This window comes from Trichosurus vulpecula, chromosome 9 (genome assembly GCF_011100635.1).
Source record: "Trichosurus vulpecula isolate mTriVul1 chromosome 9, mTriVul1.pri, whole genome shotgun sequence".
NCBI classification, from domain to species: Eukaryota; Metazoa; Chordata; class Mammalia; order Diprotodontia; family Phalangeridae; genus Trichosurus; species Trichosurus vulpecula.
The window spans coordinates 175,983,617-176,002,550 of record NC_050581.1 but is presented as its reverse complement, the minus strand read 5'-3'; the positions used below and the strand labels follow the sequence as shown (position 1 = coordinate 176,002,550).

The following is an 18,934-nucleotide window of genomic DNA, read 5'->3' as shown; positions in this document are numbered from 1 at the left end:
CATTCAAATGAGCTATATAAACTGCTGCTTGCCAATTGGGAAGGATGACTGGGCTGTTTCATCCCAAGGCTGGGATAGGTCACTTCCCTTTCCCCCATTATCCCCCTGCTGGATCAGGCAAAGCTGAAATCTTCTAACCAGCCCTCAGTTTTTCCATCTCTAAAATGTGTATTAACATACCTGAGGATTCCCACTGGCAGCTCAGGAAAGAAGGGAGGCGATTTTTACATGGTGCTCTGAGCTTCCAGGGTATTGAGTCATCATTTGTTAATCTAACTATTCCCCACAGTGCCTTATACCCAGAAAGCCGTCCATAAATATTTGGTGAATTGGATTGTTGGACTAACATAGGGAATGTGATTAGTCCTCAGGCTATGGTTCTTTCTTGAAGATAATTATCTCCTAGGGAAGCAATGAATAAATTATTTTAAGCAGTCCCACCAAGCTGAAAAGTATTCAAGTGTGAGCCCAGCTGAGGACCAGACTTAGCTAAGGGGGGAGATCATTCCAGGAATGAACTCAAGGGTGATCAACCTTTTGGTCACTGGCACTCAAAAGGTCTTGGACTTATTATATAGAATAGACATGTGTACTTTTTTTTTTTAAAATCTTTTTGTTTTATTGTGTTTCAATACAATTGGTTTCTTTTGTAATCCTATGTATTTTATGCCTTGAAAAACAGTATTCTGAGGAGTCCATAGATTTCAGACCTCCAAAGGGTTCCAGAATATCAAAACAGTTAAGGTTCTTTGAGCTCAGCCCCCTCACTACCCTGAAAGCATGTCCCAAAGAGAAAAGGAAGTCAAAGATCTTAAATACTGTTCTCTTCTTGCCACTCCCCAACCATTTCAAAAGAATAATTTATCAAATAAGACATAAGATCCACACGCAAAGCGGAGCTGCCGTCGCCAACATTCGCTGGCCTTTTCCAAAGTGAAGGCAGTTCAGGTTTGAGCTTTCTTTTCTTTTTTTTTCCTCCCTAACTTTACATATTTTAACACTGCCTAATGGAACAGCAGGAATATCGCCAACCTGTCCCACGCTGCCCTGCACTGGGTGAGAGTCACAGAAGAAATGTATTTTTAGTCAGCCAGAAGAGGCTGTTTCAAAGCTGTACAAGCTCCACTGGGGATCGTCTCCAGGCCCAAGTGACAGAGAATGGTCACCTTTCCCTCTCCAGGGAATAATGTGAAGGGAAGGACACCAGGAGAATGGGATCAAAGGGGCAGAAGGACAGGTAGAGTAAGAGCAGGGCCAGGGTGATGTTTAGCCACTGCATTAATCAATCAAAAACACTGATTAAACAACAGGTGGCCTAAATGAAGGAAGGGGGCCCATGGTGGTCTCTTCTCTCCTTCCCCCCACAGGGGTTCCACTCTCACTCTGCAGGGAAGCATCAGGGCAAGCACAGCAACCCACGTAAGAAAGCCCTATAAAAAGCCATGTACACCACCAGCCAGGATGATGGAGTGAAGTTACCCCAAGAACTAAGGACTGGTTTTCTTTTAAGAACTAAATGGTCCAAAGCTGGTGGCTGAGTTTTTCCTTCCCTGCCTCCTCTGGGTATTATTGGAATTCAATTTAGCTCACTTACAAAAGGCATTTATTTATTTATTCATTTATTTATTTATGTAGCACCTATTCTGGGCCAGGCCCTCGGCTAGGAGCCGGGGGAACGAGGACAAGAAGGATGCCCAGATCCTGCCCACAAGAAGCTTATACTCTACTGGCAATGATAACTAGAAAGTCAGAAGAAACCACGGCTGTCCCAGCACTGAGACTTGGGCTCTTTGTCAGAGCCTAAAATCATCTCTCTCATTTTAGGGTCAAGAGAAGACAATCACAGGCTGAGAACTGGCAGGAATCTAGGAGAAGTCACTGAGTCCAATCCCATCATAGGGCAGGTTGGGTCAAGTCCCCCCATCCATCCGCCCAGAGGGGAAGTGACTGATAGAATCCCAGGTTTGGAGCCGAAAAGGACCTCAGAGCCCACCTGGTCCAACCCACACATTTTACTGGAGAGGAAAATGAAATCCAAGAAGTTCTGACTCGCCCCAGATCACCCAGCTAGTAAGAGGCAGAGTCAGGATCCAAAGGCAGGTCTTGGAGCTTCACGTCAGCACTCTCTCCACTAGACTAGGCTGTGGACACAAGCTTTACAAAGACCTGTTTAGGCGTTAGCCACCCAACCACCCTGTGAGGCAAGTCTGCTGTTATCCCCATTTCATAAACGAGGAAACTGAGGCAAAGTGATTTGCCCAGGGCATCCCAGGTAGCCACCACCATCCAAGGAAAGGTCTGAATCCGCCATCTTCTTCACCCCAAGTCCAGCACCCTCTCTACAGAGCTACCAATACAGGAGCCCATCTCAGACCCTAGAGAGGATGGAGGAGGTAGAAAACAGCTCATTACCATCTCCCCCCCACTAACCAAGCTACCGACCTTAAAAAGGGTTAAGCTGATGCAAGGCTGAGTTGGCAAGAACACAGCACCTTCTGAACACAGGGCCCGCTGCCAGCCCAAATCTGAGAGCTGCAAGCTACACCAACAATCTTATTAATAGCCTTCTCCTGCCAAGTCCCTCCACATTGCCCGCCGAGCCTCGATTCCACAGAAAGATACACACAGGTGAACAAACGGGTTAGAAAGCTCCCCACATTATCTTAAAGAAAAAAAGAAAGAGGGAGGGCAGGGGAGGGCAAGGCCGGAATTCACTCCTCCTACTGGTCATCATGCATCATCTAAGAGGCTCCTTGGACTCAGGACTAGCTTGTGTGAATAAATCTCTGGGAGGGACTTTTTCAAACCAGCCACCATGTGGTAACGCTAAGAAACGCTAAGAGCCTGGGAAGGCTCAGGGTTAGCGCCTGGCACTGAGGTTTCGAAAGAGGTCCTTATTTAAGGCTTCAATCAACCAGGATCCTCACCAGGGGGAAGGGAAGACAGATAACACATTTTGCTTTCTTTTTCTGAACAGGATGCGGAATTTTTTTATACTGTGTTTTATTTGCAGAGCATTTTTTTCTAACCTCCCAAAGGCAGGTGAGTGAACAAGCTGAATTACATGAAGAACTAGATACATCTCTGAGCCTCCCGCCCTGTTGGACTTGGTTTCCCCTTCTATGAATTTAAGGGTCTCTAGCCAATCCATCCACTTCGCCGGCTCTCTGAGGACCCTCTCTACAGTAAAAGAATAAAACCCTTCTACTGCCTGCTGCAACATAGATACTTTTCTCAAACTGCCTGCCTTCCTCAACCAAAGAGAAGGCTCAGCAGGCCCCTGGGAGACCCCTGTTCAGCATGGCCCACTGTCGAGCCAACAACAGCACTGGAAAGGACAGAAGTGATTTTGCCTGCCTGTCCCAATAGAGATAATATAGACTATATTTTTAAAGCACTGTCAGAAGGCTCAAGAGTCCTCCAAACCCCTCAAAATTAATTTATATGCACTTTATGTACTTTGACATTTGACATGTTGTTTCTCCTGTAAGATTCCTTAAAGATGGGACTAAGTTCAGTTGTATCTCTATGCACAGAACCTACCAAGCTGTCTATGCTACTGACACTATCACCTACTAAACATTTATTAAGTGCCTACTATGTGACGGCACTGTGCTGAGTACTTAAGATACAAAAACAAAAATGAAACATGCTCTTTCCTCAAGCTTACATGCTATCGAGTGGATAATCTCGGGAAACTTTGGAGAGGCCCAGGAAAGAGACTTCCAAATAAAATTAAACCATGAATGAAAATCCTTAATATAGCTTAAATGCCCAAGTCCATAGAGTCGGGCTTCATGCCAGGTGGCAATCAGAGACATCTATTATTTATAATAATTTTAAACATTTATTATCTACTGTGTGCCATGAACTAAACTTAGGGTAGAAAAAACAGTAGGCTACAACCATCTGAAGATCTGGGTTCTAATTCCAACACTACCATTCTTTAGCTCCAAGGACCTTGCCTATCCCATTAGCAAGTGGAATAGAAGGTCCACTGAGTTAATGAGGACACCCAGCAAGGTAGGAAGAGACCAGGATGTAGAAGTCAGAAGATAAGAGTTAGAGAGCCCTTGACTCTGTCTGCCCCTCCATCTGAAGTGAGATGAGGTCACTTCATCTCTCTAGCTTCCCCATTTGTAAAGCAATGGGCTAGGTAGATGACCACTGAGCCCCGTGGCCTCTTCCAGCTGGAGATCTGTTATCCTGAGACTTGAGAGCTGCCAACGTATATTCTGACTGTGACACTCCATGACCCGATGGCTCTCCAGAAAGCCCTCTGCAGATCCATTCATCTTTGCGTATGCTTCTAAGAGGTCCCCGCCCTGAAGATTCTCAAGCTAAAACATTTCAATACCTAACAAGGCTGCTGGATTTGTATGTTAGCTTAAAAAAAAATCAAGTTATTTCAGTTATGTAAAACAATCAACATCATATCCCCCACATCCAAAGCCCACAGTCCATGCTCACTTACAGATGGAGAGACAAGATGTGGGAGGAAGCAGTACCCAGGGAAGGGATGACAGTCAACTCATTATTATTTAGGTGCCTGCAAAAAGAAAAAAAATCAGTTAAATATGCAACCTAAAATTACACATCCTCTCAAGAGAAAGCCCTCCTTTGTCCATTGGATAAATATGGCCAGCTAACCATGCGGCACCAGCTTCCAGGAGTAGCCAAAATCTTTCCAGCAACAAGGCTTTTAAAGAAGAGATCCAAAACCAAACATTTGTGGGACCAAAGTCCTCTCCAGACCCTTCAGGGCCCTAGTGCTCTTGCCTTCCTCATGAAGACGGGGAGTTTTTCATTCTGAGAGTTTTGCTTACTGAAGAAATCAAAAGCCAGGACACCCGAAAAGGTCCATGGTACCAGTTAACTAATTCAGAGAAAGGTTACAGCTCAACCTGGAATGGTGTATTCTAGGAAGAACTTCATGGAGAAAGTGTCATTCCTTTACCTAATTTTAATAAATGTGTCCAGTTTTTGTAGGTCTACATTTTATTCCTTTACCCAGTTTTAGGTAATTTTAAATAAATGTGTCCAGTTTTTATAGATCTACATTTTATTCCTTTACCATATATAATCTTAACAATTTATATAATAATTTCCATAGACTGAAAACTGTGGAGGATTTCAGATGCCTCCTAATCTAATGTCTTCATTTTAGAGGAGGAAAGAAAAGCTCCCACAGGTTAATGACTTGCTCAAGCCTCAGCAGCTCCTAAGTAACAGTGTTTGGATTCGAACCCAGGTGTTTTGAGCCAGAATTCTCTATTTCTCCCCCAAAACATGAGGAGGTGATATGAAGGGCGTCATGGAAAGAACCCAGGAATGGGCAACTTCAGAGAATCTGTGTTAAGAGTCCTAACTCCCGTCATATGATTAAGTCACTTCTAATGTTCTGGCCTCAGTTTCCTCATATGTTAAAAAGACGTATTAGAATGGTCTACATTCCATTTTTATGATTCCTTGAGTTATTTACTGAGAGAGAATAGCACAGTGCTTGGCACACAGTAGGTACTTAATAAATCCTTATTGGACTACTGGCTTGGATTGGGATGGGGGACCCTGGCTAAATGACAAAAATGTAGATTGCCAGATCTCCTTTCCCAAGGAGAAATTCATTTCTGCCATCATGAAAGAGAACCAACACATGTAAAGCTATCTCTGAGATGCTTATGCCCATTTTTTAAGAAAGGGGGAAGGGGACCTAACACCAAAAATCACATTTTTAGCTCCTGCGAACTAGGTGGGCTGCCTCTATAGCCATGTCCAGCACACTGGATTGGCTGGGCTGGGGCAATCCTGCCATGTTAAAGAGACAGACACAGACACAGACACACACACACAAGCTCCAATTATTCTCCCACCCTCCCCCGAGGCAAGCCCATTAAAGAGAAAGTTTCCCCTGTTCCTATGAAATGGACTTCAGCCATGCCTCTTCTAGCAGTCTGATGTCTGAAGCATCTGGAAGAATGAAATCTAGGACTTGTTTAGGTGCTGCCTTAGCCCATTAATTATTCTAACAGGCGATGGTCTAACTGCTCCCCCAAATAAGAGCCGGTTTTCTCCCTCCTCCTTTCCCTCTATTCGGGGGTTCCATCCAAAAAGGGTGGGCTCTTTTCTCTGGGACTTGGGCATTACCTGCTCCTCGCTAACAAGCTGTCATTAAATGCCAATTCATTTGCTGTAAAAATGGAATCCTCCCAATTCATTAGATGAAAGTGGAGAACCAGGGGTCAGAGGCCAGGTCAGCCATGCACTAGCCCCAGAGTTCTCAGGCTTTCAAAAAAGGCCTGGGGGGTAGGGGTGGGGGGGTCAGTGCAGAGGAGGGCAGGGACAACCAGGTAGGCCAACGGCACTGAAACAAGGGAGCTTTGGGAAGCAGCTGACCTGAAAGGAAAAGGAAAGTAATCCCACTGGTCCCAGCAACAGAAACTAGACCACAGAGGCCCCCAACTGACTGCTCCTGAGGCCAGGATCCAGGGTCTCCCTGGTCAGCTGAGCTAACAGTGAATGAATCCCAGCCAGACCCAGGGGGCAAGAAGAAGGGTGACCTAGGACACTCGCCAGGCTGCTCCCCTAACAGATGCCAGGTGAAGTCAGGGTACTGGGCTAACACTGGACCTGCATTTCAACCCCAGAGCCAATAAAAATGTGAACTGAACAAATGAAAACTCCCAAACCCTAGTAGAGGACTCTACTCAACGGTAATTCAAATCTGCTCCAAGAGGACTCCAGTTTTACACAAACATCACCGTCCCCACCAAAAGGGGGGGGGGGGGGACACAACACACACATGGCCACGGTCTCAATCACCACCACCAAGGTGGAGGAAGACAAGAGCACAGGTGTAAATGAGGTTCCAAGGACACAAGCTCCCTCTGAAGTCTCATTCCTTGGTTAAAACGGGGGAAACAGAGAGGAGGGGCTGGTTAATTAGGGAGATTAGCTACAAAAGAAGTCTATCCAGTAGGCCTGCCTGGCTGTCTTGTCTTCCAAGCCCCTTTGGTAAAAGGAAGCCTGGCACCCTGGGATGGCAGGGGAGGGTGAAAGACCTATAGCCCAGATACCAGGCTGAAATGGAGAAGGAGGCACAAAATAATGCCAGTGAAGTGCTCAGAGACTCCATTACTCAGAATAATCCGGAAAGCAGAGCAGCTTGTGTTGGTAAGAACTTAGAAAGCCCTTCCTGTATCTTACTGGAGACACTCTGCAGCCTGTCAAGGAAATACGGCTTTCATCTCCATTTTCTGAAGCTAAAACTGAGGTCCAGAAAAGGTTAGGTGAGAAATAAAGCATATGAAGGAGGGAGGGAGGGAAAGGAGAGAGATGGAAGGAGAGAGGAGAAAGAAGGAAGGGAGAGAGGGAGAAAGAGAAGGAAGGAGGAATGAAAGAGAAAGAGAGAGAGAGAGAAAGAAAGAAGGAAGGAAGGAAGGAAGGAAGGAAGGAAGGAAGGAAGGAAGGAAGGAAGGAAGGAAGGAAGGGAAAGAAGCGAAGGGAAGGAGGGAAGGAAGAAAAATGAAAGGAAGGAAGCAAGAAGGGGGGAGGGAAGAAGGAAGGGAGGAGGAGGGGAGAAACACAAGAGAAGAGAAAGGGTGGAAAGAGGAGAGAGAGAGAGGAAAAAGAAACAGGGAGGAGGGGAAGACTGATATAATCTGAGAATTTATTTTCTTTGACTATATATTATTTGTTTAAAGTATTTTGTTTTTCTTTATTTTTCATCATTGGAAGGGAAAGAAAACAGATTTTTATTCATTGGAAAGAATGAAATTTAATTTTTAAAAACATAAACACAAAAGTTAGATGACTCGTCCAGGGTCTCACAGAATTAACTGTGTCGAGGTTGGTGGGATGTTCATTACCTGAAGTGTTAAAACAAAACTCCTCATTTTCACCTGAGATTGTTCAAATACCCCACTAACATAAGTGCCTGAGCCCATTTGGGCTCGATCCTGTCTTTCCTGGATCCTGTTGGCATCAGGGCTGTGGACAAACGTCACATCACAAGCAATGTCCTCGAGGTAAAGGGTCTTGGAAAGAGGCCTTGGGCTGACAGTGGCCTTTACTCCAAGATTCACTTGAGAGAAATAAACACGGGGTGTTGTTTTCTTGTCATCTGGCTTCTTTGTGTTAAAGGGAAAGGGCAATAAATGGGGCTGGACAAACGAGGTTTTGCTTGTAAAACATGCAAAATGTTCAAAGTCTCTCGCTGCCAGACTCTCTCTTCAAACACCACTCCAGAGTTACAATGCACAAAGGAAAATATTAGTCCCAAGAACAACTTTTTTTTCCTGCATGTATTTTATATTGAAAGGAACATACGCTCTATTTCATCGTCCTAAAAACTAGGTCATCAGGCCCCCAGAGAACATCCAAAGGATGATGTATGACTCGTAACCCTGGTCCGTCCGTCACGCTTCCTGCCAGAGCGCCGGGAATCCCACCTAGTCTTACAGGAATAATCACTCCCATCTTGAAAATGATCCCTCACTCACTGTCTTCCAGCCTAGATCCCTAAAAATAGCAGGGAAGGAGGTGGGTGGGCCCCGGGCTGGGTCACATGGAATGTCCCCAGCCTTGACCACCTGTGGAGGGTGGGATCTTTTTAGCCTTTGTAGTTAGTTACAAGGGGGGAGGGGGAGAGCACTAAAAAGGGGGCTAGGCCTTTTTTTATTTGTTTTTTTAAAGAAATGAGTTTTCCTCTCTCTGCCTCCAAACTAAGATAAAGACAGAGACCCATGGCAGCCCCTGCAACTACATTTAGATACATGATTCTTCAAAAAAAGACAATATTTCCTTAAATCCATGTGTACCATGGGATACTGTTGAAAATACAATACTAACAGTATCTTCCCTTTCAAAAAGATGCAAAATGAAATTATGTATTAAAAATACAGGTGTGGAAGCTTTGGGTAAAAACAAGCTCCCCTGTTTTGTTCTATATCCCCTCCTATCCCTGACTCCCCATTTTCGCCTGCCCCCAACTTCTGCCTTTCCTCAGCCATATTCTCAAGGCAGTATGGCGCAGACAACAGTCAGCAACATCTGGGGTCAAGACTTGCCTTGGACAAATATAAGCCCCATGGAACAGGCCCAGGCAATTCTCTAAAAAGTTAGCCCGGGTGTTGATCTGCCCTGATGTAGGGAGTCCAGTTCCCCAGCTGGATCTCAGATTTAGAGGTCCATCTAACCATCCAATCCCCTCATTTTACAGGTGAAGAAACTGAGACCCAAAGAAGGTGCTTGACAGAGGTTAGAAGTAGGAAGAAAAACAGTCTGGATCTGAGTTAGGATTTGAATCTGGGGGGATCGAATTCCACTCCTTCCTGGACAAGAGAGATCCTAGGTTTGGATCCCCGCCTGCCCCCCCCAAAAAATACATATTCTAACTACCTAGACCAGGGCTGTCCAAAATGCAGCCAGCGGGCTGCAGCCACAGTGGGATTTATGCAGCCCACCTAGAAGCATAAAAATTTACACAAATGCTTTAGTAAAGAAGCCGAGCTACCCCAGAGCTCGCACGAAAATGGCAAATCAAAATATATTGTCTATTGTTTCAATAAAAACCTAAGGTTGGACAGCCCTGGCCTAGACCCTGCCTACCAACCCCCAAAAAAAGCATTTCAAAAAAAAAATCAAGCAATAAATTATTGCTAGGTATGAGTCAAGCAGTGTGAGGTGCTGGGGACACAGAGCTCAAAGCAGTCCCCATCCTCAAGAAGTTATCATTCTACAAGTAAACAGAGAAATAAACACAAAGCGTGTGGCGGGTGGGGGAGACAAGGGGAGGGAGACGCTGCTAATGACCACAGAAGAGAGGGAAGCCTTTGTCTAGAAGGCATTTTGTAGGGTCCTTCAGCGCCTTCCAAGCTTCAAAGTCTTCAAAGAACACATCAGTTTGAGGCGCCCACCTAATGATTAGCGCAGATGGCTTCTCGGATTGAATAAACTCAATCACAGGTCCTCCAACCCAAGAAAAGCAAAGCTAACGATAGCTGGTCCTTCTATGGTGCTTTAAGGGTGCCAAAGGTCTTCATGGTAGCTCATTCAGTCCTCCTGACCACCTGGAAAGGCAGCGGCAACTATTATCACCATTTTACAGACCAAAAAACTGAGGTCCACAATGGTTAAGCGACTTGCCTAGGGTCACACAGCTAGCAGTTAGTATGGCTGTATTTAAACTGGGCCCAAGTCCAGGGTAGCATACCTAGGGATCTGACCACTTTGTGGGCCCAAAATTTCTTTTTTTTTGGGGGGGGGGGGATGCTCTTGCTATGTAGCATCTTTACCCAATGCTTACAAAAAGCTTTGTAGCCAGTATTCCCCCTCCCCCCCCCCACCACCTCACAGGCCATCTATTCATTCAAGCACCCAGGGCCATCTAAGTTCCCTTCTTTCCTCCAGGGCCTTCTCCAGCTCCTCCTTAGCAGCCTTGCCCTCGCTCCCACTCCAATACCAGCTAGCTGCCATCTAGCCCATTAAAGCATAAGCAAGCCCCTTGAGGGTACAGACTGCCTGGTTGGCTTGTATTGTATTCCCAGCACTCAGCACTGTGCCTGGCACCTAGTAAGGGCGCCATACATGCTCTAGGTGCTTCCTGGATACCTTATCTATCTAGACAAGGGCTGTATCATCTAGATGCCCAAACCCAGGGCATTATTTATGGCCCGCTCATTTTATAAAGAAACATCTTAGGTCACTCACTGCCCCTGTGAAAGCACACGCCACCCACATCACACATCTGAAAAGGAATGCAACAGTAACGTGAGCCAAATGCAGAAAAAAGGAATATATAAATAACCCTCATATTAATAGATTAGCCCTTCCTGGCCACCAGTCCCTAATAATGGCCACGCCTTCTTAATGGGAGTTACTGGGAGACTTGGAGGGGGAGGGGGAGTTATTTTTAAATGGACTGTGGCTTGGCCAGGCCTCCGAGACTCTTCCAAAGGCTGACCAGGACGAAAGCAACGACAGCCTGAAATGAGGCATCATTCAATCTGCCTCCAGCCAGTCCCTGATGGGCTGTGGCTTCAAGTACTTCTGCAAGGCAAACCACTACTAGGCTGCCTGGCTCGGCCTGTGGTTCCCCACCCCTACCCCTCACTGCTTCCAACATCTGATGGTTTTATAGAGAACTGTCAGCTCTCAAGAAACATTAAAACCCACTTCATTTAGAAGCAGTCATGTGTCAGCTCCCATTCATTCCCTCCATTCGATCCTGCTTCTCCCTCCATCATTCTGTCTAGTTCCCTCTGGGAAAACTCCGGGTCTTTACCACTATGGAGTTCTACTTCGTTTGAAGAATACCACATTCTCCCCCTTCCTCCCTCCGACACAAGACGACAAGTATTCCAGAGGTCCATCGGGTCCCTGTAGGGTTGTTCCGAGCGGTTTTTCTACACCTGGGACCTCTCTCTGATTCCTTTGGGGGTATTTCCCTAGTGGTGACCCCACCTACCAGTGCTCAAAGGGTCTATAGATGAGTATCTTCTTGTGTAAATCCAAATTAGTTTCCAGAATGGCTAGACTTAACTAACATTAAGACATCATCCCTTGTCCTCAAGGAGCTTACGCTCTTAACTGGCAAGAGAAGATGTAGCAGGGCAAAGGGAAGTGAGCCAGGCCATGACCCAGGGGGCTAGTCAGGAACGATTCCATGTGTCTGAACTGGTCTTGAAGATTCATTCATTCCACAGGTGTCTTTTTTTTTTTAAAGTAAACATTAAGACAAAAACTGTCCTCGAACAACTGAAATTCTAAGTGGGGAAAAATGCATACATGGAAAATTAAAAATTCAACAATCTACATGGTGATTCTCTAGCTGCTAAGGAGATCAGGATGGGCTTCCTGTAGGAGGTGGCCTCTGAGCTGAGCTCTGGAGAAAGCTAACCATGCTGAGTGAAGGCAGAGTTGAGATGAGACACATTCTAGGCACGGGAGACAGCGTGTGCAAAGGCCAGAACAACATGATAAACCTAACACTTTACAAAGCTGCACGTCAGACTTTTCTAGGGACCACGCTCATCTTTTCTGTATCACTTCCATTTCAGGATCTATTTGTTGCCAGATCACAGTTAGAAGGGACTAGAGTAGCGCACCCATAACAGAAAATGAAGTAATAACAACACCCAACACCCAAAAAACATGGTTCACCCCTTCCTCGAATTTCTTTCACGGAGGGGGAAACAACTGAGTATGTCTTTCCCTAGTCTGAAGCTTTCTGAGGCATTCTACAAATAACTCATATGAAGTCAAGAGGCAAGAGAACGTAAGCTGACCCAGAGGGAGCAGAAACTCCTTGAGGGCAGGGATTACCATTTTCCTCTCTTTTTTTGGTCTCTGTATTCCCATCACCTAGCACACCTTCACTCTGAATCAACAAATGAGGATTTAGTAAGCCAGGGACAGGGTCTGACATTGAGAATAGAGACACTAACAGCCAGGGAGCACTGGACAGAGGACCCAGGCTTGGAGTCCTACCTGTGCTCCATCCTGGCTGAATAATTTTGGGCCAAACACTTCATGTTCTAGGTCAGTGGGGTCCAGCTTAAATAGAAAGGTAGTGGCCACTAAACCATACATAAGGATCCCTGCAGGCTGCACAGTGACTTAGAAAACCACAAATTAACATTATCTTTGTTTTATTGCATTTTTACTTATTTTGATAAATGCTTCCCAATTACATTTTTACCTCATTCAGGCCCACTCAGAAGGATTGGGGCTGCATGTCTCACACCTCTGTGCTAAGGAGCTCTCTAAAAGTTGCAGAAAACATATTAATCTGAATTGGGTTTTAGACTTTTCTCACCTGGGAGTTCAATATACCATTGAAATCATGAGTCCAATTCCCTTCCCTATCCAGAGAAGAGAGGGAAGGCATCCTCCCCAAGTTTGGGTCTGCCACTGCCACCTTAGAAAAGCTTGATATAAGAAATTAAGCTTTCTAAATAGAGGCTCCACAAACTTAACATCCCCACTGCTGGAAATATGAGCCCTTTCCATTTTAAAAATCCCCCCGCCCAAAAAAGGTCCTGAAATTACATACGTCAAACCAAGACAAGTACTCCACAAATTCACAACTTAGAAGTGAGCAAAAGATCTTTTTTAAACTATCGTCAACAGGTTTCTTTATAAGGCATAAATAAGGAGCTTAAAATTGCTGGTAATCACAATATCCACCCTGAAGGGGGAAGTCACTGAAACACAGTTTCAGGTTCAAGGCTGGCTTCTTGAAGAGCCCAGCAGATTGCCACTTGCAAAGGCATTATTATGAACATTGTTTGGAGGCAGAGGAGGCCTAGTTAAGCCCCTCTGGTGCATTACACTACACCTTTGTTTCCTGGGAGATAAGAGGTGGGCTAGCATCGAATATCACCTGGGAGTATCCCCTTCTACCTCCATGTGAGCCATTTCCTTTCAGCAGGGAAACTTACATGGCCAGGTGTGTTAACTGAATTATTCCCACAGAGCTTTGCATGGAGCTGAGGGGAGGGGGAAGAGGAAAGGAAAACCATGCCCTGCCCACCCCCCTCCCATCACTGATTGCCAGGGAGGCTTACACCAAATTTAACTGCAATGCTATGATGCTGTGCTCCTTGCCTGGGTAGGAGTATGCAGCAAAGGAAGAGGGAAGAAATGAATGTTTTTCATTAGAGGCACCAAGATACCACACTCAAGGGAAAGAGGAATGGTTAATGGTCCAAGCTAGCTACACAGGGCATCATGGGTCACCCAACAGGCTGAGAGTTCTTAACCTGGGGTCCATGAACTTGCTTCTTAAAGCTATTTGATAACTTTATGTCAATATAATTGGTTTCCTTTTTTAATTCCATGTATTTTTATTTTATCCACTTAAAACTATTATTCTGAAAAAGGATTCAGAGGCTTCACTCATCTACCAAGGGGTACAGGACAGAAAAAAAAGCCATAGGGTACCACTGCAACACCCCCAAGTCCGACTCACACTTCCTGTAGCTTCACCAAGTTCTCAAAAGCAGCAGGATTGATCTCTGTCAGCTTGTTGTTGCTCAGGTTCCTAGGACGAGAATGAAAAATATGGCATTAGAATTCATTGCAACAGACTTCCCACGGATAGATCCTAGACCTGGAATTAAGGATGATTCGAGTTCAAGTCCCACCTTAGACACTTCCTAGCTGAACGAACCAGAGAGTGCCTTGGTTTGCTCATCTGTAAGATGGGGACTAAGAACCGGATACAAGTCACAAGGCTGTGAGTGGCTGAGCCCCATGTGGGTGATGAGATAATGTGGGTAAAGTGCTATATGATGCAAATTATTATTATTATTATTATTATTACTGCCATTCCGAACAACATCCCCACCCCCACCCCTACTTGAAGAATGTGCCCTTAGGTTTTAATAGGATTATAAGTGGACAAGCTTTTTTTTTTTTGCTCTAAACCTAACTCAAATCCTCCTTTAAAAAAAAAAAGCAAAGAAAATGGTTCCCTTTTAGCTAATACTAATGAGTTACTGAGACATTTTTAAAATGTGAAGATGTGCTGATATATACCAGCTTTCTACTGGCCCTTATGATGTCATCACTCAGCCCAGTCCTTGACTGGCTAACCTCAGGCCAAGAGTCCAGACCCCTCAGTTCCTCCATCCTCTCTGATAAGCCAGCCTATCTCAAAGCACCATTTCATCACTTTTCTTCCTTAAACCAAACTCCTTCAGGATGGTACTGGCTACAACCTTCACTCCGCATTTGAAGGCATTTTTCACTAGATTCTTGGTTTTATCATCAAATCCAGGGACTAATTAATGCAAAGCCTTCGATTTGAAAGCATCATAGAAAGTATCACCCACAGTATGGGGAAGGGGAGAAGGGGGAGGATCAGAAGATTGGTTTAGGGGCTTGCCAAGTGAAGATGACCAGATGGATGAAACCTCAGACCAGAGGAAGCCTGCTGTCTTACAGAATGACTAGTATTTAGTATGGAATCTTAGCTCATCCGCCCCACCCCCCACTAATAAAGACTGAAGGTAATCATTACAGACTAAAAGGGGGGAAATTCATCAATATGCCAGTAGAACAGAGTCCTGGGTTGGAAGTCAGAACTGGGGTTGATTAGACCCAAGGTCTGCCTGTGTGACCCTCCGCCTTGGGATGAGGAGATCAGTTTAGATTTATTCCCAAGATCCCTTCTACCACTAAAGTTAGGGTACTATTAATTTCTTGATTATTTGAAATCAGGACAGAAAAACAATGGATGGATGCTGCTTTTCCTAAAAACGTCATGTAGTCCGTCTCAACTATCTATAAGTGATTTATCTACTATCTAAATTACTACAACTTCTACAACCAGAATGTGTCAGAAGCAGGATATGAACCCAGGGTTTTCCTGACTCCAAAGGGAGCCCAGGGCTCAGCAATTCTTCCCCCCCCCACCCCCCTGCAGCTGCATGGCTCTAAGTCAATGGATTTGGCCATATGGGGTTGGGGGGGAAAGAGAGACACCAGCTACATAGTCTTCCCACAACTCTGCCTTTATAACCAATAACTAATGAAAGGGTTAACAAGATGACAGAATATACATGTAAAGGGCTTTGTAACCTTGAATTCAATTTGATTAATATTTACAAAGTGCCTACTATGTGCCAAGCATTATACTAAGTTCTAGAAAGAACTATCATTCAGGTTATTATTTTAATTATCCACGTTACTTGGGAATGTCAGGGTTTGTTTGAGTTCAATGACACTAGCAATGAGAAATCTTGAGGGGGAGGCACTTTCCCAAGGTCACACAGGAAGCTGCAAAACTCAGAATTTGAACTCAGAACCTCTGTGTAACTTCCAAATCCAGGGCCTATTCCACCACCGCACACTTACCCCATGGACATTCCATCCTGCTCTCCCAAAAGCAACCCTCAATGCTTGTCCAGCCACGTGCAAATGGGTAGCCGGACCTCCTGCTCAGCCCTTATTTTCCAAGATCACCAGGCAAAGGTCAAGTTGGACTTCTCCTCCAATCTCACCCTCTTTTTCTACTACTATCACGCCTCCTTTCAAAAGCGCCTTCCATTTCACCTAATGCACCAGATCGACTCACCTGTCCACCCCGACGACCACTGCAAATGGCATCACCAAGAATCTTCCTCCCTAGTTGTGTGTGCCTTCCACACAAGCATCTAGTTCTTAAAGAGTACGGCCCGCCGGAGGGCCCTACTTCTTTTAACTGCACTCCAGGGACTTCTGAAATCAATACTGGCCTCCAGCAGTTATCGTTCCACCACTACTCAAAGCCATTCATCTAAATAAAAGTCACCCTGCATTTTAAGCCAGCAGTATATTTAAAAGCCAAGTCCATGTTCACAGCACAACTAGCATTAAAGCGCAATTTGTCTGGAGATTATATTACTATAAAGATAGAGGCTGCTTACTGCTTTTGTTGGGGGCAGGGTAGAAGGGGGAAGCAGACAGGGGGAGCTGTGTTTTTGTTTTTTTGTTTTTAATCACATAGTAAAAGTCAGGTTTGAGCTTGTCTAAAGCTCAGGGCTCTTATTAAAGGGTCCCAGAACTCCACAGAGGTTGTGTTTATAAAAGAAAATCCCAAAGCACTATGAGTCAACCCAACCCAAACAACAGGGAAAGCAAATGCATCGAGAGACAGTGGCTTTTATCAGTCCCAGAAAAGTCACTCCACAGAACAGAAAGCAGGTTACTTCTTTGCTTGGCTCTATGCTATTATAAAACTTGGAGATCTTGTAAGATTGTCAAGGATGAGAGAAAAGTGCTTTCGGAATGGAGAAGGGTAAATGGATAGATTTTTTTTTAAAGAAGTGTGAGAATATGAAAACAGGGTCCAGAAACTTTGATACAATTCCTGGTCAAACTCTAAGATCTATCATTAAAGGGAAGGGTTGTAGAAAAACAGAAAGAAAAGCAATAATCATTTTTTTTTTAAACCAACACGGCTTCATCAAGAAGAGGTCATGCCATACTGCCCTCACTTCACTTTGGTACCAGAGTAGTTAACCAGGAGCTAAAGTAAACACGGTTCACCAGCAAAGTATCTGGCAAAGTTTCTGAGGGCGACAAACTGGAGAAATTGGCCACAGGACAGGCCAGCTCTGTGAATTTAGAACTGGCAAAACGAGCAGCCTCCCCAAAATGCATTTCTGAACAGCAGTAGTCATGAAGACTAATGAAATCTCAGGAAAAAGAAGTAATAGTCTGGCTGATCGTCTATCCCACTCAGATGACCTCTGCATACTTTATTCTTCTTGAGTATTCACATTTTAGAGAAGACAAGGACAAACTGAGTGCAATCCAGGCAGGGCAACCAGAACGTGGCCAACATCTGAAAAACAATCAGATGAAGGAACGGAAGGCGTTTCGCCTGGAGTAGAGAGGACAGAAGGATGCCATGATTGTTGTCTTTTTGTTCAAAGAACTATGAAAGGGAAGAAGGATGAGACGTATCAAGGGGGAGGGAGGACAAGTAATAGAAATTGGATGGGATGGATACCTCAAGAGGTAGGGGTTCCCTCCCCAGGTCTCCAATCGAAGGAGGTGTGACCAGATCCGGGGGATGCCCATGACACTATATTCTTTCTAATTCAGAACCCTAACACCCTAATGTTCCTGTGAATGATGTAAAAAAGGTCAGCAGAACACACAGCAATGGTAAGAGACAGATGGATCACATTGTTTCTTCAAAATGCTTAAAGATCAAGTGTGGTCTTTTAAGGTCCAGTGGAACGTCACCATTTCCCTTCTTAGGAAATCATGAACACAGAATAAAAAGAATCATCAAAAGACTTGCATGAACTGATGCGAAGTAGGAAGAACTGAGGAAACAAGATACATAGACAACAACAATGTGCATAGAACAAAAACAATCAAAACAGAATGCTACAAAATTACAATGACCCAAGTGTGGATACAAAGAATAGAAATGAGAAGATATGATCCCCGGTGAGCTTCTTTGTAGATGAGGGACCATGGGTGTGGGACACTACCTAAAACGTCAAGCCTTTTTTGGTTTGTTTGTTTGCTTGTTAGGCTAGTTCTGGAGAATAATTTTTTTCTTCCTTCCTCTTTTTCTTTGTTTATTTTAAGGAATGGCTCTCTGGGAAGGAAGCGGAAGGAGGATACTACGTGAAAAGTAGGTGATGCAAAAACAAAAGATTATCAATAAAAACTTATTCTTAAATAAAATGAAGAAAGTTCTCCATTCTGCTTGGCAAATACTCTGTGAAGAGAACGAAGTAAGAAATTCAGATTTTTTTTTAACCCAATGAGTATTCTACTGCCTAAGATAACAGCTGAGGTATCAAACATTCTGCCTACAATATGCTTAAGTGCCATACAGCCAGATTAAAATGTAACTGGGAAATATTTGATGAAATAAAATAAAATAAAACACAGGTAATGTTAATTTGTGGTTTTCTAAGTCAATATGTTGTCCTTTGGGTTTGAAAGGACTTATGTGGGATCAAAGACCTGGAGCTGGAAAATATCTTAGGATCACCTAGTCCCAAACTCTTATTTTACGGATAAGGAAACTGAGGCCCAGAGATGAAAAATACCTTGCCTGTGGTCACATAACTACATATAAGCAGCACCAGAATGACTCCAAATCTATGTCTCTTCCTCCTGGTACAAAGCTGCCTCCCAAGCCAAGGCTATTAAAACTGATTTCCTGAAATGGAAGGCCACATGCATGGAGATCAGGGTGAATGGGGGAGGGGTACAGAATGAAGGAGTTACCTCGACAATTTTAAAGGATTCCTATTTCAAGTAGCAAGACAAACACCTGAAAAAAAACCTTTTGAAGCACACTAATTTTTTTTCCTATTCACACTGAGTTCCTCCTCCCCAGGTTCAATAGCTAAATTTTTGTTCAGTTGCAGGTTTCAGATTCTCCTGTCAAAACAATTTATCTGTCAGCAGGGCAGACTTT

The 18,934-nt window shown here is 44.4% G+C and overlaps 1 protein-coding gene across 1 annotated transcript in view; it reads right to left on the bottom strand.

Moving 5' to 3' along the window:
- The window catches only part of LRIG1 (leucine rich repeats and immunoglobulin like domains 1), a 131,808-nt gene that overhangs the window by 67,962 nt on the left and 44,912 nt on the right, over positions 1-18,934 (bottom strand). Inside the window, exons 2-3 of the mRNA XM_036738400.1 lie at positions 13,970-14,041; positions 4,475-4,549 (exon numbers count right to left, since the gene is read on the bottom strand). Of these exons, the coding sequence (XP_036594295.1) occupies positions 4,475-4,549; positions 13,970-14,041 (147 nt within the window). The remainder of the gene's footprint in view (positions 1-4,474; positions 4,550-13,969; positions 14,042-18,934) is intronic.